The sequence below is a fragment of the Centropristis striata genome, chromosome 7, assembly GCF_030273125.1.
Source record: "Centropristis striata isolate RG_2023a ecotype Rhode Island chromosome 7, C.striata_1.0, whole genome shotgun sequence".
Lineage (NCBI taxonomy): Eukaryota > Metazoa > Chordata > Actinopteri > Perciformes > Serranidae > Centropristis > Centropristis striata.
This window is the reverse complement of record NC_081523.1, coordinates 12404349-12429088: the sequence shown is the minus strand read 5'-3', so window position 1 is coordinate 12429088 and position 24740 is coordinate 12404349. Positions and strand designations below refer to the sequence as shown.

The following is a 24740-nucleotide window of genomic DNA, read 5'->3' as shown; positions in this document are numbered from 1 at the left end:
AGATATGACTTAACCAGTCTCCTCCCAAGTGAGCAGGGAATCCACAGCCAAGGCTCCTGTTTTACGTTTTCTGCCGTCTGCTGTAATGAAAGTGATTAAATAAGCTTTTTATGTGTGGTTAATCAGTGCATCAAAAAGCAGACGTAGTACATTGTGTTTAATTTGCAATAGCATCGTATTGTTAGAATATAAAACCATCCTCTATCAGTATTTGAAAAGGACAATCCTCACATCACACATCACAAAGGCTATTTGGAGCTCCCTCTTCTTATAACAGCAGTGTTTCACCTGAGGGAGAACACTGCAAAATAAAAGCAGGGGATAATAGGTGGGTTGATTATTAATTAATAAAGACAGCTTTGAATACAGGTAATAAGCACTAGAACTAAATAGTTGTATTAAACTGTGCATAATGGGGTGATAGACATAGCTACAGTGAGCAGATGTAAAAGGTATGTTGCCTTTAAGTGTCAGGCAGTGTAATGGACTTTATGTTGTGAATATTAACACAGAAAATGATCATTAAAATCAGGTTGGTATGTGGAAAATGCCTGCACATTGTGGGTGTGCATGCGGGCACAGCCGGCAGAGGATCAATCAATTTCATCAGGGGGAAGCACTTCATCCTGATCCTCAGTCCTGGAGTAAAACACAAGAGTATCTGCCCACATTCATAAAATAGAGGGAGGTCCCTAATTCCACAATAGCCTATAGGGCTTCAGATTCATGTAGGAACCTGTCAGAGGGAAGAAGCATGTTTATGAATGAACAAGCTGCCTCTCTGCCCGAGTTCAGTGTGTAGTCTGCAAAGCAACCCGGTGTATAGGGGGACCTGTGTGATGTGGAAATATCCATCATTGCATTTTAATCATGTTTTAATGCGCATTTCCTTATTATGAATGCAAGCATAAAATCCCAATAAACTTTAAAACAACAGAGTTTGGGAGGAGACAAGAGCTTTTGCAGTTTATGAGTTGTATGCAGTGGCAATTAGAAAGTTTTCACACTCCCAACTGTTCCGTGAGACAGTTGATTGACAGTATATGATTTTGATGTTTGGATTTTTACGCAGTGCTTTCTGTATCTCCGCGGCCTCAGAGATGGGTATCCGGCTTATTGATAGTGGTGAATGCCAGCGGGCATTAGAACAGCAAGCGGCCATCTGCCAGCCTAGCGAACTAGCAACCCCACCAGCTGCAGTCGCAAAACGCCCTACAAAGCAGGACATGCATGCAGCTTCTGACGTCTGCGGCCACACTGCGCTACAAAGCCCAGAAAAACCAGGAGCGGAAACAATGAGAATCAGGCTTATATACGCCGCATAGGTCCACAACCAGCAAGTTTTTGAGAAGAGGCTGCCGTTAAGTGCACATCAGTTCATTTCGGATGACCGGTTTGTGCGATTATTTTTCCATGTTGAAAAAATATACATAAAAAGACTCATGCAGGGGCACTTTAATACCCCGACATGGCGACGGCAAGAAAAGGGAGAGAGCTTTTTACTATTTTGGAAACTAGCGCGGACACAGAAAGTACCACGGTGTGCGACAGCCAAGACTCTCCGCTTAATCTTTCAGCCGATGTGAAGTGGTTTGAAATTCCTTACAGAAAGCCAGACTCGGACGAGGAAGACGGAGTGCGGGAGGAGGAGGACGGCGAGGGGGAGAATGGATTCACGAGCACAGCAGCCGCGGCGGAGACTGCAGACGCGGCCAGCTTCATCACGGGAGGAGGCTGCAACATAATTTTAGTCACTGGTAGTAATGGGATCAATCACGACGAGGAGGAGTACGCAGAGGACTGTTATTATTCTACCTCCACTAACTGCTCTGATACCACCTCAAACGATTCGGATATTGATTTCTCCGATTTGGAGGAGGAGGAGCGCAGGAGTTTTTTCAGCTTTGAAGATGACTCGGACGAGGACTGCACTTCTCCCGACTTCTGGGGTGAACCTGATCAGGTAATTTCAATCGAACCATTCTCCGCTGTCAGCGGCCCTCAGCACTCGCTGGGGGACGATGCTGACACCCGTGACTATTTCCGGATACTCTTCCCAGATTCTCTTTTTGAACACATGGTAGAACAAACAAACAAATACGCCCTCTATCGGCAAAGGAGGAGTGGAAAATCAGACCCCCACTGGCACCCCACTGATGTCAGAGAGATGAAAGCTTATGTAGGTCTCAACATTCTTATGGGCATCAATCAGCTTCCAGACACTGGCATGTACTGGGCCAGTGACATTTTCATAGGCAATGCAGGCTTTAAAAAAACAATGACAGCCAGGCGTTTTGAAAAACTCACTCAGTATCTCCAGCTGTGTGACCGTGAGTCCGAGCCTGTGCGTGGAGAGCGTGGGTATGACGCCCTCTTTAAAATCAGGCCTCTCCTTGATGTGGTAGAGAACACCATGTGGGACGCGTACACGCCCAATCGCTGTTTGACCATAGACAAGTGTGCCATTGTCATGAAGGGACGTTTCTCCCCCACCCAGTACATGCCCTCCAAGCCCCTGAGGAAAGGGCTGACAGTGTGGATGCTGTGTGACTCGCGCACTGGCTACTGCCACCGGGCCAAGATGTACGTAGGCAAGCCTGGGGAAGATGAGGCAGCAGCCTCCCTGGGCTACAGGGTGGTGACCTCCCTAGTGCGTGGCCTGGAGGGTCAGTACCATCATCTCTTCATGGACAGCTTCTTCACCTCAGTGCCCCTCCTCCAGCGGCTGCTGAGGGATGGACTGTACGCCTGCGGGCCCACCCAGCCGGGACGCAGGGGTTACCCAGAGGTCCTGCGGCCCCGTAATGTCGGAAAGCTGTCCCAGGGTGAGTTCTACCAGTGCCAGCGTGGCAACCTGGTTGCCACCGTGACACGGGATGCCAAGGTGGTCAGCTGCCTCTCCACCAACTCTGCTCCAGGGATTGTGGGTATCAGTCCAGGCCGCCAGCAGCATGAGACAGACGGGGAGGCCGAGAGCGACAGCATGAACTGCTCAGGTTTGTCTTTCGGTGTTCCTCGACCTCTGCCCTTGCTGTTGTACCAGGAGAACATGAGGGGCGTTGACCTCTGTGACCAGCTGAGGGAGTGCTACCAGGTTGGCAGGCCGTGTAAGAAGTGGTGGCGCTACTTCCTGTGGTTCTACGTCAATCTGTGCATCGTCAACGCCTACATCATCCTGCGGGAGAGCAGAGGGGGCACGCCACCAGCGGGCTTCAACGGCAAGCAGTTCACCCAGCGACACTTCCGGGTGCGTCTGGCGCAGCAGCTGATTGGAGACTACCAGGGGGCAAGGGGCATGGAGCGGGCGGCACGCAAGAGACATGCAGATTCACCCATAGAGTACGGACACCGCCTGGAGCGCATGTCAGAGCGCTCTCGTCGCTGCAGGAACTGCACCAACAAAGGACTGCGACATGAAAGTGTGTTCGGCTGCAAGATATGCAATGTCCACCTATGCAGGGGAGGGTGCTTCTCTGAGTTTCATAAATAACAATGAACTGCTTTTTGATTTTATATCCTTTGTGTAATCAAAACAACTTGTGTCAAGGGATTTTTTTAAACCGTAAAACAATTTGTAATTCCAAAGGTTACCACTACAAGTGCACAATATAGTCACACACTTTATGTAGAGCTAGTTTTAGGATAGAAGTATTATTGCACGTATAATAGAGAAAATAAGAAAGAAACTGTAGATTATTTGAATTAGTATAGAATGTTTTGGCAACTTGCCTTCTGTAACACTGACAGAATTGCCTTGTGTCACTTTTTATACGTTTAAAATAATGAGAAGGATTTTATATGAAAAAAAAAGAAATCAAACTTTTCTGCACTTACATTAGATCAGAAAATGTTTACTATGGGAAGTTTATCTCTCTCCTTTTCCAAAATAAAAACTTCATTATTATGTACCTAACAGAATCACCTGTTTCTTTATGTGGTATTACAGCACTGACGTCACCACTGAAGTTAAAGGGACAGTTCACCCCAAAATCAAAAATACATATTTTGTCTCTTACTTTTAGTGCTAATTATCTATCTAGATTGTTTTAGTGTGAGTTGCAGAGTGTTGGAGATAACAGCTGTAGAGATGCCAGCTTTCGCTCGAATATAATATAAATATATGACATTTTGCTTGTGGTGCAGTAATGTCTCTTTATAGAAATCATGAGCAGGTTAGTCAAGATAATACACAGACCTTGTTGGGAGCAGTTTCATGTAGGAACTATTTTCTTCCTACATAAAACTGCTTGGTTTCTGGAAATAGACTGAATAGTGCTGTTGAGTTTTTCAGTTTTATTTATATTTGGCTCTTTAAGCACCATAAGCAAAGGAGGGCAGACATCGCTACAGCTGATATCTCACATTGATTAATAGCACTGCATGTATAAGAAATGTGTTTTTTTGATTTTGGAGTGAACTGTACCTTTAATATTAAAGGGGTAACCAATGATAATATAATAATGAAATCAGCATTTAATAGATGTACGCGGGTTTGAAATAGGCTCAGCTTTGGTTCCTGCTGGTCCTTAACACACATGAAAATCTGTGTGTCTCTGGGCCTTCAAGGGGACACAGCTTGGAGCAATTAGAGAGTAGAAAAAGCCCCTCAGTACTCTGCAGCCAACGGACCTAGTAATGCCATTTCTTTCTCCAACCGCAGACACAGAGCCATCTGTGGCCCTACTCTACTGGGTCCAAACTCGAAACGTGGTACTTGTCACTGACATGATTGGAAAATGTAAGAAAGATGACAGAAACACAGTTTTTGGGAGAAGATTCTTTACGCCTAATTAGATTTAGACTAATGTTTGAGGACATTTAAAATGTAAATCAGCATGTACACAATTAGTTAATGGAGGGTGTTGGATCAAAGCTGTCCTTGCTTTCCCGAGAGAGGAAGACAATTAAATTAGGACATATTTGCGTTAAACATTATGTGTTTTTTCATCAAAGCTTTTCTGTCCACTGTGTTATCAGGCTAGCCAGCTGAAGGCTGCATGTAGGCAGAGATAGGCCGCTTCAGCAGGTCAGACTCTCGTCTCCTGTGTCTCTTTCTGAGGTCTCTCTCCCTCCTTTCTCACCCTCTGTAGCACTCTCTCTCTCTCTCTCTCTCTCTCTCTCTCTCCTCAGGCTCTGCTGTGCCATCCTACACATTCACACACACACGTATTACACACACACCCTCCCTTCCCCTTCACTCCGCTCTCTTGCTCGCTCTCTCAGCCGTTCCCCAGCTGGGAGAGGGTTAGTCAACTGGACGGCCATCCCGCTGATCTGCGGGAGCCCCTTTGGGGAGTTACCATGGCAACCGTGGCCGATGAAGACAGGGAGTCGCCAGCAGGCCCGCATGGTTGTCATGGTACTAGCTCTGGCTACGGAGGTGGGAGGTGCCAGAGGCCACACCTCCCTACCCCTTCTCCAAAACCAGGCAAAGCTATGGTGTGTGTGTGTGTGTGTGTGTGTGTGTGTGTGTGTGTGTGTGTGTGTGTGTTTGTGCGTGTTTGTGCGTGTGTGTGTGTGTAGGGAGGGAGCTGGCTGGCTGACAGCCTGCACACTGTACACGGAGCCAGACTGGTTACCAGGCAGGCTCTGCTACAGCACAGCCAACGCTACGGCTGCTGCCAAAAATGAGCAGAATGACACGAAACTGCAGCTCTGGAGACGTCTTCATGTCTTCGTGCAGGTGTAGGATTCAGGGATTAGAGGAATCTGTCACACTGTGTTCTGCATCATACCAAACCACACTAAAAGTTTCTGTTTTATTTTATTGAAGAGCATGAACCACACTGCTGCTTTGCAGATATCTTCATGCAGGTGTAGGAGGCAGAATTCGCTAAATCTGCACTGCGTACTGTGTTACACTAAACCACACTGCAAATTTCTATTCGCTCATAAAGCATTTAGAGGCTATATTTTCCATTTTTCCTAACATTTGCCGAGTTATTTCAATGGCTGTCAGTCCTCCTCTACCCACATAGTCATTAAACTATCAAAGTTATTACAGTACAACAAGTGATAGATTCAAAGCTGTTTGACATATTATTCAAATTACATTTTATGTGTTTCCACTCAAATATTAATACATTTTCTAACAGGCTCAAGTAACACACCATGACAAGTCAATTGCAGCAGATGTGAACTGAAATATGAGCTTAATTTTTCAATCCCCACAACGGCAGTGCAGAGGACACGTATACCAGAACAGTGGGATCTGAAGCCTGTGTTTGTTGGTCACCCTCGTGCTTTTGGATTATTAATACTGAGAGCAGAACATTGTCGATTTTCTTCTCGGTTTTGTGGGCTGAATGTGAAATTGTGAAGACTTATTTGTGCGCCAGGACCAAACGCTTTTCCTGCTCTCTCTCTCTCTCTCTTGCTCTCTGGTTAGGTGGGTGTGCTGTATGTGGTGTCACAATAGCCAGATCTAATGTTTCCAGGATGGATCCCAACCATAAAATGCTCAGCTCTCAACATGTTTCCCCTCCTGGGCAGGGAAAGATCTCTGAGTCTCGGTCGAGAACATGGGCCTGGTTTCACTTAAGAACCGCTGGTTGGGTAACACATGTTCTGTTAGAATCATGAATGTGCCTTTGTTCAATACTTCCCTCTGTTCCAAAATGAGTCCACGGACAGGGATGAGCGTGAGAAACCCCAAACATCTAATTCTCAGATTTTACTGAGTCATTGTTTGTCTCTGTTCTGCAATGTATGAGCAGTCACGATTGTGAGGAGATGACAAATGACATTCCTAAATGTAAATTATTCATATCTGTTCAAATGAATCATTTTCTCACAGAGAAGAGTCCTTTATTGGCCATAACAAGTGTATTTTATTAAACAACTAGTTCACTTTAACATCAAAATTGAGCGTTTTGTACACTCACAATGGTGGAGAGGAACTGTACTTAAGTACAATATTTAGCTAACTGTACTGAACATTTACATTTGAAATATTGTGATTTTAACTCTACTTTTAGAAAAGGATTTAACCAACTGTTTTGGCTTGTTAACATGTTACTGGTTAGTGTCCTTTGTCACATTTTAGATGTTTATGAGTTGTTTGCAGTTCCAACAGAGAGACACCTCCCTTCTCAACTAATCACATGGTTTCAATTATTTAACTGTATAAAATTCTCTGATATATTACAAAAAAGCAAAGATGAGAGAGTATAACAAAAATAAAAACAGATTTGGGTAGCAAACTTTTTTAAAACATTTTTTTCTTTATTCCTACATTAAACTAATTTGTGTATAAGGTATAGCCCCAACAGTAAAATGCTATCCGAGCAGATTCATTAGTGTATCTAATGATGTAAGAGATGACAATATGCCAGTCATATGAGTGACTGTAATGCAGTATTTCTGCATTGTGTTATTTGTACTCATACTTCTGAGAAGGGCCTGAGTACTAGGATTTAAGTACATACATTCAAATGAATCAGTTATTAATCATTAATAAGTGACACACATCTCCATCTAGTGGACAAGACAACATCATGTATGGATTTATGAATGGGCCTACTGGTTACAGACCCAGGGGTCAAAAATGTTAGGGCCCCCATGACCTTCACCTACAAAATGTCCCTCACAGAGACATATACCAACCAGGAAAAGACTCAAAATGATTACAAAGAAACACAAACAGACTACAAAGAGACCAAAACAGATGCGAAACAGCTGCAAAGAGACATAAAAAGACTGACAATGACTCTATAAATGGCTAAACAACCACAAAGAGAGACAAAATAACCACAAAGAGATGCAAAACATAGGGGGCCAGGGGTCAATTGTCTCATTATCCACCCATGGAGGCACTTGAGGTAGTTTAAAAGCAGCTGCATTAAACAGTGGTTCTGTGTTTGTTTGTTTTTTAAAATCTTGTTGCTCCTTTTCATATAGCATGCAAACCACTGTCTCTTGATCTAATCTTTATTTTTAACCAGGAAGCTTTCTAAACCAGATGGATCTTTTTGGTTTTTGCCGATGTGGTTTTGGCGAACCCAACAAAATGACCAGAGGAAGTTTGATCTCTGAGTCTCTTGCCAGCGGGACATCAAGAGTGACCTACAACCAAACAAAGAAACACAACTTTTAATCCTGTTCTGTACTCTATCTTCTTCCCCACTTTTTGTGCAGTACAATTTCTTCACTAATTCAGGTTTGCAAATCCAAATGTATGAACTTAAACCCCTTTTGAGCTGATAGCATGACAGAACAGGTTGGCCTGTAATATGACACTGTGTCCTACATGTACCCATCATTAGTGTGTAGACACATGAGGGCTGTCCCCTTTAACCCCTCCTCCCTCCCTCTTTCTCTGCCTCTCCCTCATGCAGCCACTGTGTGGTGCTGTTATCATGCATATTCCTCCTGAGATAGATAGATAGATAGATAGATAGATAGATAGATAGATAGATAGATAGATAGATAGATAGATAGATAGATAGATAGATAGATAGATAGATAGATAGATAGATAGATAGATAGATAGATAGATAGATAGATAGATAGATAGATAGATAGATAGATAGATAGATAGATCACTTTATTCATCCCCGAAGGGAAATTCGGTTGTCACAGCAGTCTGGTATTCAAGTACAATAAAACACAATAAAATACAATAGAATAAGATACTGAGGTAGCATAAATAAAAACAACAATAGAAAAAAACACAGAATAGAACAAGGACACTTAAGAAGTTAAAAAAAGCAGATCAATTGGTAGGATGGTTGGCAAGATGATGGTAATTATACTGATGATATGATGGCAACAATACTATGGTGACTAGACGGTATATAATTGTAATAATAGTATACCGTCTAATCACCTAAGAGCTTAGAAAATGAGATTTTGCAACCACTTTACATAGCAAATTGTCAATTACACACTATAAATACCTTGAGTCTGTACTCCAGCTTCATCATGCAGCAGTTAAAGAAGGTAGGGTGAAGCTGTCGAGGGATACTCAGAACTTTGGTGATAGTCTGAGTGGTCTCAGCTGGAACAGAGTCTCCTGTTGCAAACAGGGTGTCACTTGTGTGTACCATCCTCTTAGACTGAGCAACAAAGGTCTGCTTTTCACACAGGTAGAATTTGGGTGTTACTGTGTGTGTAGATTCATTGAGCACATCGACAGAGACTCCGATTGCCTCGTCTATTCATGTTCAGGAGGACAAAACGTTAAGCTTTCAGTTAAAACCATTCAGAAAGGTATATATTAATAGTACATAGTAAATAAAGCTGCTTACCTTGCTTTACTCCCATTCTTTCTGAGGTAACATTCATAGTGACCTTTGCATAGCCATTAAATGAAATCCTGGTTGCATATTGTTGCTCCTACCAAATAAGAGACAAACACAATCTTTAAATACACACAATAACTGAAAGACTAACTGGATTCAAGGGAATATCGTTTCCATACCTTAAGTTCAATGATTATCATGTCTGATTTGGAGGCGAAGGGGAACTCAGACTTGGTCAGAAAAGGAAACTCAGTCTTGGTTTTGTGGACGAGCCAGATTGACTGAGTCAGCTGTGCTCGCAAACTGTATGTAATTTTGCCCCATTTCCCCTGGTAAGATGAAGGCATGTCTCTGTAGTGAAATCATCCAAATACACAAGAGAGACTACTTTATTTTGCCAGCTGATATAGAAGAGTCTATTCTGAATATATACATTTCATTTAAAGGGTTAGGTTAGATTAGTATACTCACATTTTTGGAATCATGAAGGTGAATGGATACACATTTCTGCCAGCGCGGATGATTTCTGACCCTTATAAAAAGAAATGTTTTTGTTTAATTCACATGCATCGATTTGTTTACAGACATATTAAATATCCATCAATTTAAAAGCTCTTTTTGGCACAAGAAAGTGACAACACTAACCATCTCCTTTGTTTTTATCTTGGAGAATAATGTGTTCAAAATAAAAGTATTTCTTCTTGTCGCTGTGCACTTGTCCTTCTTGTTCTTGCCATGTGACTTTAGCTTTTCCTTTGGCTCGGACAAAAAAAGACTGCACTTTGGTTTCCTTGCTGGTCACCACTGTCACGCTGCCAGAGAGGACGTCCCCAGGAGAAAAGGTGCCTCGTTCGTTCACCTTGTTGTAATCCACCGAGAGATGCTTTACAGTCATGATAAGACTACATCAAATAACCTTCACAATGACTGTGGAGTGAAAGCATGACAATGATCCCTCTTTTCTGCTGGAAGCAGGTTGGAACAGACCCACAGTGGTACTGAAGTGGGGCCTTTCGTTGATGAACAAGGATCAGGCCAGGCACTGTAGCAGACGCTGTATCTGTGTCACACATGGCCACGTGATCCAGAGCTGCAGGTGTCACTTTCACACAGGTAACTCTAGCCTGCAGCAGCACTTTAGGTTAAATTTGGCCAAATAAATGGAGATTGGCATCATGGATGCACCAGAGTCAAAGTTTATAAGTTTATGTTGTATGTGTGCAAATTCATCATGAATGTTATGGAACTATGGCATTTCTTCTTTGTCCACCGACATGGATGCATAATGAGACAATTAGCCTCTGGGTGCAGACACACTATATAGCTGTTTAAGGGAATGCACATCAAGGTTATTATAGTTAACGAAAACTAGAATTGAAAAAACATTTTCTTTAAAAAAAAATTGTGGTTACAAAACGAACTAAAACTAACTTAATTATAGTGAAAATGTCCTTAGTTTTCGTCTTTCTCAACTTTTTTCATACTTAAACCTTTTGGTTGATATGAAACCTATTTCATATATTTGGTTCTATGACTTAGTAAACTCATTATAAATAAACTCATCAAAAATTAATAAATAAAAAAACATGAGCATGTACAACAACATGTACTTGCAGACATTAACTGGAACTTGTCTGCAGAACTGTCAGTAAACATTTTACACTAAAAGACATGGTTTATAGTGGGTTGCTTTAAATCGATCCTTCATTAACTCAGTGTTTGTGTCTGTGACTACTTTGGGTAATCATTAAACTATTTTGGTAAAGGTCATCAAGAATATTAAAACAGTGTGTCACAACCGAACTATGGGCCCAAATCCAAATGCACAACTCTTAGACCAAAGTTTCAAAGTAAAGTTTTATTAAAACAAAATAAAATTCACTCTTTACAGAGGAAAAACAACGTACGATACTAAGGCTTGAGTAAGAAAAAACAAATAAACAAACAAACAAACAGAAAATCACTCTTATGAGGCTACACTAAGAAATCAAACAGAAAATCACTCTAGCACACAAAGCATCAAAGCACAAGACCTGAAAATGACATGGACAAAGCACTGGTTCTCCAACATGGGACAAGACAAACTGGCATAGGACATAGAGAGACATGGACTATATATACACACACAAGGTAAGGGCACAGGTGGAAACAATCAGGGCGGAGACAGGTAATCCTAAAGGTGGGAGAACAGACAAAGGGAGAAAGTAAAACTGGAAACAATGGACACAGACAGGAAGTGGAACCAAAGTAAAACAGGAAATCACAATACAACATAGAGACGACACAGAACTGAATGAATTAACTTAACACATCTTTCCGGACATGACACAGTGATCCATGAAGTCTATTATGTAACAGAGCCATTAACTTCTTGGAAAGACACAATGCTGCAGATCTTTAAAAAAATAAATAAAATAAAATAAAATAAAATAAGTTTAATATTGAACACTTTGGGGTTCCATAAGAAGTGCATCCAGTTATTATTTACAATATACTTTTTTTTTATATATATATTTATTTTTACATATTTACAACATTATATGCAATACAAATGCACAGAAGTGGATGAAAGAGAAGAGATGGACTTTTTAACAGTCCATCATGAGGTGGACCATTTTATCGGAGTGCATGCTGTGGCGTATTCACATCTCATCTGCATAGTTAGAAGGGTACATTCCATATGCTTCATAGGGAGGTGGAGGATCCAGAGCTGATGCTTGTGGTGGAGGTGCCATGCCAGAGGCTCCTTGGGACGGCTTCTCAAATGCCTCAAAGCCACAGAAGTCTGCAGCAGGTTGTTGTTTCATAGGAAGAACCTCAGGGAGGACGACTATAGGGAGTTTGATCTCTGGGTTTGAAGCATATTTGATGTTGAGATTGATCTGTGAAATAAAATGTTGATGTTATATTGTTGGATTTTTCTAATATATATCACCAGGGTGATTGTACAGTGTTAAATACAGCCATGGTTATTTACACAGTCAGTTTTTTGCTAACCAACTCCTTTGGTAAACACCATTTGGCTTTCTTATGTTTCCTGTTCATTTGTTTTGTCACTAGAGGTCCCCACTGGTTTACTGCAGAGCTTCTCTCTCTCTGGAGTTTGCTGAGTTCATTAAAGTGGTGAATCTGGGAGAAAAAATTGCTTTTTCCCCACTTTTTTTCTCGCAAATCTGCAACTTTTTTTCTTGTAGATTTGCCACTTTAATCTAGTAAATTTGCAACTTTTTTCCCGAAATATTATCTGAAGTTACCAGATATAGTTCTTTGCCTGATAAAGGGTTAATATTCATCAGGGATCTGAATCTATTATCTTTATGTGTGTTCTGCCTTTTTATATGTTACTTTTAGTATTTTCTTGGTCATTTCACTAACAGTAAGTGAAGAAAATCTCCCCTTTACCCTTTTGCATATTTTGAACTTTTAGAAAGGATTAAGTATTGTCACCTGAAAATGACAAATGAAACTTATTCACTGACTAAAAGTTTTGAACAATGAAAATAGGAACACAGAAAAGCCCAGTAGCTATTCTAACTGAACAGTAATCACATATATGAACAGAAGGAAGAGGAACTGCATAATTACTTCCCACAAACATTATTATGACCACAGTAAAATTGTGCTTACCTTCAGCCTGTACTCCAGCTTGATGATGGAGCAGTTCAAGATGGAAGCAGGCAGTTCCCTGGGGATTGTGATCACCTTGGTCACAGTCTCATTCCCAGAGGGTGCAATGGCCTCAATCTTCTCCTTAAGGATCTCATTAGTGGAAACTTTCCTGCGACCCATGGCGAAGTAACTCTTCTTCTCGTACAGTATGAATTTGGGCTTCACCGAACGAGTCGAGCGGTTGTTGACTTCAACTGTGACTTTAAGAGCCTCACCTGTAAAAAGAAGAAAAGAGTAGTCCATTTCTAAATCTGATGAACTCACTCCATCATGTGGGAAATTAACAGAGCTCATCTTTTCAGTGTCAGGGGGTTAGTAGCACATATTGGAGCTACTAAATAGCTCAAATGTAATCAAAGTTTAGTTTTGTATTTTTAAATTACGGGTTATTTGTTTGTTTTTTTATTAAATGCATTTTCTTATATTCATATTTTGTATTTTATTTGGATAGATTTTATTTTTAATTTGTAACTTTGTACTTTTTTTTTAAAAAGCACTTTGTTTATAGATTTTTCAAGTTACAGAACAGTAACATTAAACAACAAATCAATCCCACCCACCCACCCCTCACAAGGCCGGAATAAATAATTAATAAAATAAGTAAAATAAAATGAATATGAAATAATAAAATGTAATTAATAAATTAAAAAAGAAGAAAAAAAATATACTTTTATGTACAGACACACAAACACACACATATTGAAGCACTTATACTCTTGTATAATGGTATGACAGGGACTTCCTATATCACACGCACAGGTGTAACTTTGTACTTTTTGATGTTTGTCTGCCCATCTATGCTTTTTCCCATAATTGGACCATTATTGGATTAACCTGTAAAAGTGCACCAGGACAAAAAACTTTTTGTTTGCTCTCTACTGACCCTCCCCCACACCTTAGACAGAGCCCACATTCCAGCCAGTCCCATGCACACTGGTTGGTAATAAAAATGTCTTTGAAAGACTTCAGCAGTTGGAGGAAGAGTGGCAGTAGTTTTCATCTTCCTGTTATGATGTGCATGCAGCTCAAGCATGGATCAGTGCTGTTAAGATGGAGAGAGTAACACTGGAAATATGAGCTTGCATTTTAAAGTAGGAAACTGATGCATTGCAAGGAATGAGGTTATCTTCTCCTAGCAACAAGTATACCATAGTGTGGTCTTTGGACTGGGTTATTGCGGTAATCAGTTTGTGCCTGAAAGGTTGGGGACAAGTTAAGTGTTACGAAACAAGATTTTGTAACAGATGTTTCCTTGAAGGAGCATGTAGGTTGTAGTAAACTTCCTACATTCTTTACACAACAAATACCTGCCCTCCGGAATAACTGAGAGAGGCGTGTCCAGTCTGGGAACAAGCAAAGGCAGTGAAACAACATACTTCAGTTGCAGGATTCATTTTATTACCTTGTATGTAGCCCATTCGCTTGGTGTGAACATCCATGGAAATGTTTCCAGAGCCAAAAGCTTTGACAGTTTTATCCTTGCAGCCATACTGAGGTTCCTAAAAGAACAGACAAACACAGTCAGATAAGTTTATTTTGCTTAGATAACAGGCCTCATTAAATTGTTGCAGTTTTATAGATGAAAGATTTTTCTTACCATAAGTCCGGGAATATCCATGTCTGCTTTGGACACGAATGTGAAGTGGGTTTTGGCGGTTTTTGTCACCTTCATTGATTGTTTAAGTTCTGCCTTCAGCTTGTGAACAATTTTGCCCACGCAGGATTTGAAAGATGATGGGATTTTTCTGTGAAGTATAATAATAGAAAATTTAAATTACATGAAAAGAAGTAAAACATAAATATAGAATGAAGATTAAGTTAAAAAATATATATGCACCTGTTAGGAATCTTGTAGGAAAAAGGAAATACATGTCTTCCTTTACCAATGACCTCAGTGCCTGGAACAGAACCATTACCATAAGTCCATAAACAGTTTATTAATAATGGCTCATGTGCCACATATGATTGCAATAAGTGAATACGTTACCATCTTGTCTTGCCTCTCTCAAGATATGATGTTTGACATCATAATATTTTTCCTTAGAGTGGTACACATAAAAATTATATTGTCCGTAATGTTCAGTCCAGCAGACATTAGCTTTTCCTTTTGCTAAAAAAACAAGCGATTGGACTTTGACTTCCTTAGAAACCTCTAAGATGATTCTTCCATTGATGGTATCTCCATTTGTGAAGGTGTTTTGGCTGTTGATGGCATCATATTCAATTGACAAGTTTTTGATGGTCATTTTCTATCAGAAAACACAACGTGGAAAATCAAAATCTCCTGTACAAACCAATAAGAAACTTGAGGCTTGTAAACCCTGAACAGCTGCTCCACACTGTTTATATCTCAGATCGCAAGCATGCAAATCTTGTTTAACCTGTTTTTTTCCACTGTGCCTATAGGTGAGAGACACATTGTTGTCGAGACAAAATGTTCTGGTAATTTATAATCCATAGACAAATCACAGAAAATACTAAACAAGGGTGTTCATTACCTCACAGACATTCATGGAAAAATATAATGTTGCAAAGTGTCATTTTTAATATTTTTGGCTACACAAATGAAATTCAAAGCACTGCTGCACTGCTGATGAGCACCTCACTACCTCAGTGGGCGGAGAGGATACCTGAGCTCATGACTGTCACATGCTACACTTTCTCAATGAGCCACATGACTTACTTTCCAGTCACGTCAAGTAAATTTCCATATCCTGGATATATTGCACGTGCTGTATGACATAATGGAAATTTTTGTCCAAAGTAAGTTATAGTTGAATTAACAGGTATATTCGCAGTGGAAGAACAAATAAATGACTAAAAGAAAGCTGTTTCAACAGCCCTTAGAGCAAATAATTCAGTGTCTAAGACAATGTCTTATAATCCACAGAAAACAATAAACAATGGTCCACGTGTTCATTATCTCACAGACATTCCTGGAAAAATATAATGTTGCAAAGTGTCATTTTCAGCATTTTTGGCAGCATAAATTAAATTAAATTTATTCAACTTTATTATGATAATTAAGTTCTAGTTGCAGATATGATGTCATTATTAATTAATTAATTAATTTTATTTAATAATAATTTAATAATAATTTTATTTGTATATATATATATATATATATATATATATATATATATATATATATATATATACATGTGCTTTTTAGTTATATATATATTGAGGGGGTAGAAGAAAACAGTTCTCTCTTAAACAAATTATTTCTATATCCTGATGTAAGTCTCTGTTTTTCTAGATCTATGTTTAAGGAAACTATAATACATTGATTAAAAATATCTCTGTGATTAAAACCTTTGTTGTACTGTAAGGAGAGTAGAGGCCAGCTCCACCTTAACTAATCAAATCACCTCTTACTTTGTGCAGTATGTTTACACACTCATGACCCCCCCAAAGACTCGCGTGTTATTAGCTAACAGGGGAATATAACCGATGGACCACAACATATCTGCGGGACTCAAAGAGTTCAGATCAGTATATAAATCTTCTGCACAGCTGGACAATCACACAGCATGGCAACCTGTGAAATCTTTCCTTCTAAGCCCAGCCCACACCTTTTGTTCAGCATGTTGTTTCCTGCAATATATACACTAATCCCAGGCAGAATCTCACTCTGGTCAGAGAGACATGTACAGCTTTGTTTTAAACCTCTTTTTCTGCTGTGAAGTGAATAAAAGTAATCTGACTCAGCCACTGAATTTGTCCTGGGAGAATTTCTTTTTCAATAATGGCGAGGATGTGGTTTTGTTGTTTGAATAGTTATAAGGCAGGTAGCCACTGTGTTTTGCTCCACTGTAGCTTTCCTCTTTCCCTCAGGCCTGAGACAGCGCAGTTTGTGTTCCCACAGAGTGATCATGTTTAGGCGTTGTAGCTCATACAGGTGCACCTCATTAATTAGAATATCGTATAAAAGTTTATTTATGTCAGTTAAATGTTAAATTCAAAAAGTGGAAATAACACATATAGATCCATTACATACAGAATGAAACTTGTCTTCATTTATTTAATTTCTTCTAATTATAATGAATATGGACATTGCACATTTTTTGACATATTGTAATAAACTTTTGTTAAACTGAGAACTTGGACGTCTCCTGCTCATCATTCCCCATCAACGACTGCACAGAGAAAAATGGTGAGGATTTTTGGTGTTGGAGTCAGATTATTGAAACGTGAGATGAAATGTGAATTATTACAGAAATCGGGCCTCATTCTGACTAGGATCATGTGAGAGCTGTCAGTCTGAGTCCAGTGCTGCATAACTTTACCTGTGACCTACATAAAGCCTGCATTGAGAAGTCTTTTTTCTCCATGTGTGTATGGGCTTTCAACCAACAAACCTGAAAACCTTTACAGTTTATTTCATGTTAAAAGGTTTATGACACTGGCAGGGCTTTAATGGATTATTTTTTTCTTAGGGTTGTTCCAGTTCCTTTTCTTTAATCATTTTACACAAATGAAAAGAAAACCCCTTTTGTTGCATTCATAGATTGCATATTGTGTACTAACTGGCGATAATCAGTGAGTGGAAAATGTGAGCAACCCTTACAAAGCCTTCAATAAACTGGTTTAACCACATTGTTTACACAGTATACACGCTACCCTTTATTTGTAAAGTGTGGATCAAAAATAATGCAGACAAAAGAGAAGGAATAACTCAGATATCAGACAGTTTGCATAGAGATTGAGGTATATTTTAAGGCCACAGAAGAGTTCAGGTAAACCAGGCCAAAGAAATGTAACAGACAATAATAGCTATATTCAGTCACATCACAAAGTACACAAACTAACTACAAGCAGTTGCCATCCATCAATAATCAACAGTTTTTATACTACAGAACTTCATATCTTTAGTTCATTATATTTTATTAGTCAGAGATATATAAATATAGTGGACATACAAGTATATCTGTAATTATCTCAAGCTGAGAGAAGAAGCACTATATAAATTGTTAGTATATGAGGTTGTGATCTGAGACAGGACAGCTGCCAGATTCTAAATCTGTTTTATATCTGCCTGTTTTTAAACAATCTTTACATCTCAGAAAGTGAAGCTGGGGCTCTCTCCATGAGCTCCTGTATCCTGAGCATCAGAATCACAGACAGGGCAACAAACCTGCAGCTGACAAGAGATGAAGTCCGCATATACATAACAGAACACTCCACTGAAAATAGGAAAAAATAGCAACTGAACATAGCAGCTGAAAAATCTCACAATAATGACAAGTATTCCCTTTGAATGATGTAAGAGCAGTACGTATATTGTAGCTCTTAATGTACATGAGATGGAAATACTAATGAAAGTGATAAACTGGCCGTTTTTTTTCTGGTTTCTATCTCTTTGTTTAATTTCCTGAAAGTATCCACAGTTTACTAATATTTCTTGTCATAATCCGCCAGAGGAGGGTACATCCCATGTGCTCCGTAGGGAGGTGGGGGATCAGAAAAAGCTTGGGGTGCTGTTGGTGGCTGTGGTGGTGCAATGCCCCAGGCTGGTGGGTTGGTGCTCCCAAATGGTTCAAATCCAAAGTCAGAGGCAGCAGGTGGAGGTGCCGCGGCAGAAACCTGAGAGGCCGGCAGGATGACTATGGGAAATTTGATCTCTGGGTCTGAAGCATATTTAACATCCAGGTAGACCTGTGGAAAATATTGTTAATGATATATATTTCACAGCTTTGAGTGGTGAGTGAAAGAATGAGATCAGAGACAGTGGCTGAAATGAGGTTCCTCTGTAGAGGGACTCTGCTCAGCAACTTAATTACTCGCCGATTAAACTCTTGATGCACTAATAGCTCTTATTGCACTATACCTTGATTGTTTGTTTTTATTCTTCCTGTGAGTCGCTTTGGATAAAAGTGTCTGCTAAATGACTAAATGTAAATGTAAATGTAAACTACACTGAATTCTCAATTACGTTTTGACGGGAATATATTTTCTATGGTCACAGTTTTAAATATATAGTTAGCATTTAGCAGTTTTAAATTGAAACAAAAAAAACTTGGTTAACCCTGTATCAGGCAAAGAACTATATTTGGTAACTTCAGGTAATATTTCGAGAAAAAAGTTGCAAATTTACTAGATTGAAGTGGCAAATCTACAAGAAAAAAGTCGCAGATTTAAGAGATTTAAAGTGGGGAAAAAATAAATAAAAATTCTCGCAGATTCACCACTTTAAACCTCATAAATCTGGGCATTTTTTTCTCGTAGATTTGCCACTTTAATCTCGTAAACTTTTTTCTCAAAATATTATTTTCATGATTTTTTTTTTTTTTTTACACATTCTGGCAGTATGTAATATCCTCCAATATTCTCTAGGGTTGAAATTTGCAAGAATTTCAATGAGTGCCCTATTAAGGGTTCAAGTGGTGAATCTGGGAGAAAAAAGTTGCTTTTTTCCCACTATTTTCTTGCAAATCGCTGACTTTTTTTTCGCACAGATTTGCCTCTTTAAATCTCTTAAATCTGCAACTTTTTTTCTAGTAAATCTGCAACTTTTTTCTCAAAATATTACCTGAAGTTACCAAATATTGTTCTTTGCCTGATAAAGGGTTAAGTTTCTGTAACAAAGCTACTTGGTTGGGTTGCAGAAAATATTATGGTTTCGGTTAAAATAAGTATGTTTCTTAATTAACTGGTTAAAATAAGTACCTTAGTTACATAACATCATGTTAAAATATCTCACAATGACTTGTGGCTTCACATGGGACACAAACACCAGTCACCTGGTTGAAAGTCCTACGTTTGTTTGTATAATCTATTTACTCTAACCTCCTCTTTGTGTGGAGATATTTGTCTCAAGTCAAAAACATACGTTATTTGGGATATTATTATGTTTCCTTGAAATGTAATTGACAATGCAATACAATACAATTGTGATCCAGTTTAAAAAAGCTGTACAAACACATGGTTTTCACCAGGTACAGGGAGGAAGAAGGGCTTTAACAACTGGGTGTTTTCATAAATGATAAATTATTCATGTATTTGTTTATTTAATCTATTTATTTTCAATTTTTTTTGTAAATATGTATTATTTAAATATGTATGTTTAGGAAAAAAAAATGTGTTAATTGAGTAGTGGAGAAGGGGTAGATTTAAATAAGCATATGCTTCATCCTTCTCCTTTTCGGACATGTTGCGTTCACATTATAGCTTTTGTTTTAACTATTGCTATTTTTTTTTTTTGATTATTGTCATTGGATTTATTTGTTTTTGAGTTTACTTTGTTGTGTTACTTGCACATGTTCGAAATAAAAACTGAACTGAACTGAAAAATTGTCAAACACCTTTTTTTCAGGAGGCCTTAACTTTTTGTACACAGCCACATATTAAGCACACATGTTGCCACATACTGCAGATACTTACCCTGACTCTGTACTCTGCTTTTATGTTACTGCAGTTGAGGATGGAGGGCTCCAGATCATGAGGGATCTGGAGGATTCTTGTGACATTTTGGTTGGAAGAAGGAGGGATTGGATCTCCCACCTCTTTAAAGATGTCTTTAGTCGAGAGTCTTCTCTTCCCTCTTGCAAAGAAGCTGTGTTTTCTGTACACACAGAACTTGGGCTTGATCTCACGAGACGAGTTGTTCTCAATGTAGGCCGTAACCTTTAATCCCTCACCTGAAAAAAAAAAAACAGACAAGAAATGTCAAAACAGCCGCTGACATGAGACAAACAAGTGTTATTGTTACTTTTGGGGCTCTGACCTTGGATGAAACCTGTTTTTTCAAGATTCACATCCATGGCTACAGTTCCTGAGGTGAAAAATTTCATTTTCTTATCCTTGGTTTCATGCTGTGGTGTCTGAAAGAATAAGAATTCATACAAGGAGAAAAAAAAAACACCTTTTAGCTTTTATTCTAGTGTCTCAATGTCCACATCCACTGCTTCCTGGCACAACAAAAGCTTTGCTATTGGAGCCAATTCAACAGGTGTTCTGCTATATAACCATTAAATAATGCGGTTTGGAGTCGGAACTCAAGCACATTGCTCAATACACTTTTTTTCCAGGTACAACAAGGGTTATAGACATTCAGCTGTCATCATCCAACACATGCAGATTTTTGTCTCTGTTGGAATGAAGACATAACTTATTAGAACAAACCATTATTCCAGAGTAACTGTTCAGGTCCGGCTGTCCAACAAAGTTGATCTTAGTTGAATCTTTCGTGGGTATCCTCATTGATCTGCTCAGCTTTGCTTCCAGCAGGTACACAATTTTACCAACAGAGCCCTTAAAGGACGAGGGAGTATTCCTGAAGCACAAGAGCAGACAGACATGTCAAGTTGATTGGACAATTTCTTTGCAGTGCACGTATAAGAGAGTCACCAATCAGAATAAAAGTAAATTGGTGGTAGTAAGTCTGGACTAGGGATGGGAATAATTAATCGATGATCGATTAATGGTCGTTAAGAATTTAGTCAATCACATGGAATTTTTAATCGATCTGTGTATTATTTAATTTTATCCCTGACTGCGCATCAGTCCTCACTGAGCTGAAACACGGCAGATCGCTCAGTTCTGCGGCCGTACGTGAATAAGCCAATGAGCTGAGAATTAAGTTGGATAAAGCTACAGTTTGCAAACAGAAAGCTGCAATAACAATTATAAAACACACAGAAATACAACAGTATTAATGGGAGCAAAACCAGCTTACTGTATCAAACCTTGCTAGCACGAATTACTAGGTTTAATTTGATCCAAAACGTATTTAAAGACAAAACACACTTAAATATGCAAGATTACTGTGAAAACTAACCTCATGCCTCTTCTGGGGCTAAAACACAAAACATTGAACTCCTTGACATTATCTTTACAGTATCACCTCACTTGAGTTAGTTTGAAGATTGACAGGGTCAAGTCTCTTTTTGTCCTTTCAAAATAAAAAAAGTGTCCGTTATCAAAACAGTTTTTATACATAAAAACATAGTGATAAATCGATAGTTAACATTATAGATAATTGAGTTGGCAGGTTACTTCCAAACCAAGGTTATAATAGTTTTGGTTTTTTCTTTTATTTTAGTTTTAATTTCGTTGCGATTTTTTGTTTTAAAATTCAGTTAGTTTTAATTCGTTTTTAGAGTGAGTTTGCTCGTTTTAATTAGTTTTTATTTTTTGGAAAATGCTTTTTTTTTTTCTTTTTTTTTATTAGTTTTAGTGGTAGTTTTACTTTTTTTTGCAATGGGGTATTTGTTGGGAGCCATGTTGCCTTTATTTCCTTTGTCTGATCCATCTCAGCCCCAATAAGTTTTTTAAGTCATAAAACCAGATAGATGAAATTGATTTCATATCAACCAAAAAGGTTTACATATGAAAAAAGTTGACAAAGACGAAAACAAAGGACATTTTCACTATAATTTTAGTTAGTTTTTGAACTACAAAATACAGTTACAGTTAGTTATTGTTTTTTTTAAAAACTCTCGTTTTTATTTTTATCTCAGTTAACGAAAATGTTTTTTCAAATTCTAGTTTTTTCGTTATTTCATTAGTTTTCGTTAACTATAATAACCTTGTTCCAAACGCCCATCCCTAGTCTGGACACTAAAAGATTCATTATGGTACCATTAAAAGAATGATTACTTACTGGCAAGGGATCTGAAACTGGAATGGGTAAATATGGCATCCTAGGGGAATCACATTGCTGTCTGAAGAGCAAGAAGAAATCTTTAAAAAAAAAACCATTCAAACGTTTTTTTTTTCACAACCCTTACAAGTTTGAACTTGGCCTTTGTATGGAGGGACAGACCGTGTGAACAACTTACATGTGTCTCCACCCTGGTTTGGCAGTAGTGCTTCGTTGTCATCTCCTGAAGAAAAATCACAGTGCACAGCGATTACCTTCATGACATGAACTATTTAACATCTGATGCCCAACACTGTTCCTGTAAGCCCAAACTGACATCAATTCAAAAAAGAAGTTTAGTTTACACTCACATTAGACAAACTAAACCAACAAACCCTCACAACCAAAAAGCTGGGGAAGAGAATTTTGTGGCACATCAATTATTTTACACTAATCAATTTTAAAAACTGTTGCTGATTAATTTCCTGTCGTTTGACAAATTGATTAATCTACTAATCATTTTAGCTGGAGGAGGACATTTAATGGAATCATATTTTGGTTGTCCAAATTAATAATAACAAGCCAACTGTAATTACAATCTTAAGAAAATCACTTAAAGAATACAGCGCATACGGCCCACACCCTCACTTGAAGTGGCCCTCAGTACAACTACATGCTTTTGAGCATGAAATCTTAAAAGTGTTGTGTAAAAATGTACAAAATTACTTCTTGCAATTAATGTTGGTCTGCTGTTCTTGCACTGAAAAAAAGTCACAGTAAGTGGTTATTTTTTATTTGCTTCAAACCTTTTGTATTCCTATTTATACTGTTATACATGCATTTGAGCATGAAATATAATAAGTTACTGCACTGTAAACATATTTAAAATTGCAGTTTCATCATATCTGGTTAAGTGCACTATCCTATATGTGTCCCTGTGGTAGTGTCGACGAAAAATTGTGGCCCCCTCCAGCATTTAAGTTGCCCATCCCTGATATAGGTCAACTGACTGAAAGGTACTAACATATAAAACCATCAATCAGCCTATTTCTGTGCATGCATCTCATCTATTGCATTCGTAACCTTTTATTGTTTACATGTCAGGATCTTTTTGGTGTAAAAATGCTCTCTTTCAGTTAAATATGTGCAAACAGGGCAAACGTTCAAGTGACAAAGCAGCAGCAGAAGCTTTTCCCCGCGATCTCAAGCTGACATCTGGACATGATGTGCCTTTATTTTGAAATGTCTACAAACGCATGCAACCGAGCTTACCTTTGTGATCTTTGTTTCGGACTAAGTAATGCTTGAAGCTGAAGTACTTGTCTTTGGAGTGGTAAACAACAGTAGTCTTGCCGTGCCTCTCGGTCCACAGGACTTCTGATTTCCCCTTGAATTTAATTAGCAGATAGTCCATCTCGCAGTCTTTGGTCACTTCCAGCGTGACATTCCCTGAAACCCAGTCGCCGTCTGTAAAAGTGTTTTCCTTATTAGGGTTAGGGTTGTAGGTGACTTTCAGGCTCTTTACTGTGGAAGACATGGCGCGCAGTTTACACGGAAACTTCCCAGGGAAAAGTGGAGTGAAATTTAACCTGGAGCAGAAGGGGTGAAGCCCACTTCTAACTTCCTTGATGGGTGTGTCCCAGCTCCGAGGGGCAAACTGATAGAGTAACTCCTCCTCTTATTTGTGGGCTATTTATTCGTCCTGTCATTCTACTCCAGACCTACATTTATTTAGCCTACTTCTTGGTCTGAGCATCAGTTCATTGACAATGTTGCATACCACAGAAAAAAAGAAGAACTCTTAAAAGCAAAAAACATACAAATCAAAATCAAATGTCCAGTAAAAATAAAATGACAGACAGTAGTATAAGATACAGTGGAAGATTTTATTTGCTGATAAAGTAACTGTTGGAGCTATTTAGTTCTTGGTAGTATTTAGGTGTCTGTTTAGTTCATTATTAACAATGAGTATTGTTTGATTATTTTAGACATTTGTTTATTTTGATAATATTTTGTTTTGCTAGTTAATTGTTTAGTTTAATCATCATTATTGTTTAGCATATTTAGTTTACATATTATATTTTGTGTTTTATGGAATTTGGGTTGGCACCGTGGGCACCTGATGTTATATAGGTAGGTGAGTAGGCAGAGGGCCGTCATGCACCTGGGTGGGCCTATGGTTTTTTACCAGCGCAAAGATAGGCAGCAGGAGCCATGTTTCTTTGTTCTTTTGTTTGCTTGCTCGC

At 38.8% G+C, this 24740-nt stretch overlaps 2 protein-coding genes across 2 annotated transcripts; both read right to left on the bottom strand.

The window, feature by feature from the left end:
- Positions 1 to 11884: 11884 nt before the first annotated feature.
- LOC131974408 (arrestin domain-containing protein 3-like) lies at positions 11885 to 15157 on the bottom strand. The gene is made up of 6 exons (XM_059336698.1): positions 14899 to 15157; positions 14749 to 14809; positions 14509 to 14656; positions 14314 to 14410; positions 12870 to 13126; positions 11885 to 12124 (listed from the first exon to the last, which is right to left on the bottom strand). Exons 1-6 carry the CDS (start codon positions 15155 to 15157, stop codon positions 11885 to 11887), a joined length of 1062 nt encoding a protein of 353 aa, XP_059192681.1.
- A 1905-nt stretch (positions 15158 to 17062) lies between these two features.
- Positions 17063 to 24118, bottom strand: LOC131974093 (arrestin domain-containing protein 4-like). Its single transcript, XM_059336239.1, has 7 exons — positions 23767 to 24118; positions 22694 to 22738; positions 22516 to 22576; positions 21036 to 21186; positions 20638 to 20734; positions 20295 to 20551; positions 17063 to 18569 (listed from the first exon to the last, which is right to left on the bottom strand). Exons 1-7 carry the CDS (start codon positions 24029 to 24031, stop codon positions 18306 to 18308), a joined length of 1140 nt encoding a protein of 379 aa, XP_059192222.1. The 5' UTR covers positions 24032 to 24118; the 3' UTR covers positions 17063 to 18305.
- Positions 24119 to 24740: the final 622 nt, after the last annotated feature.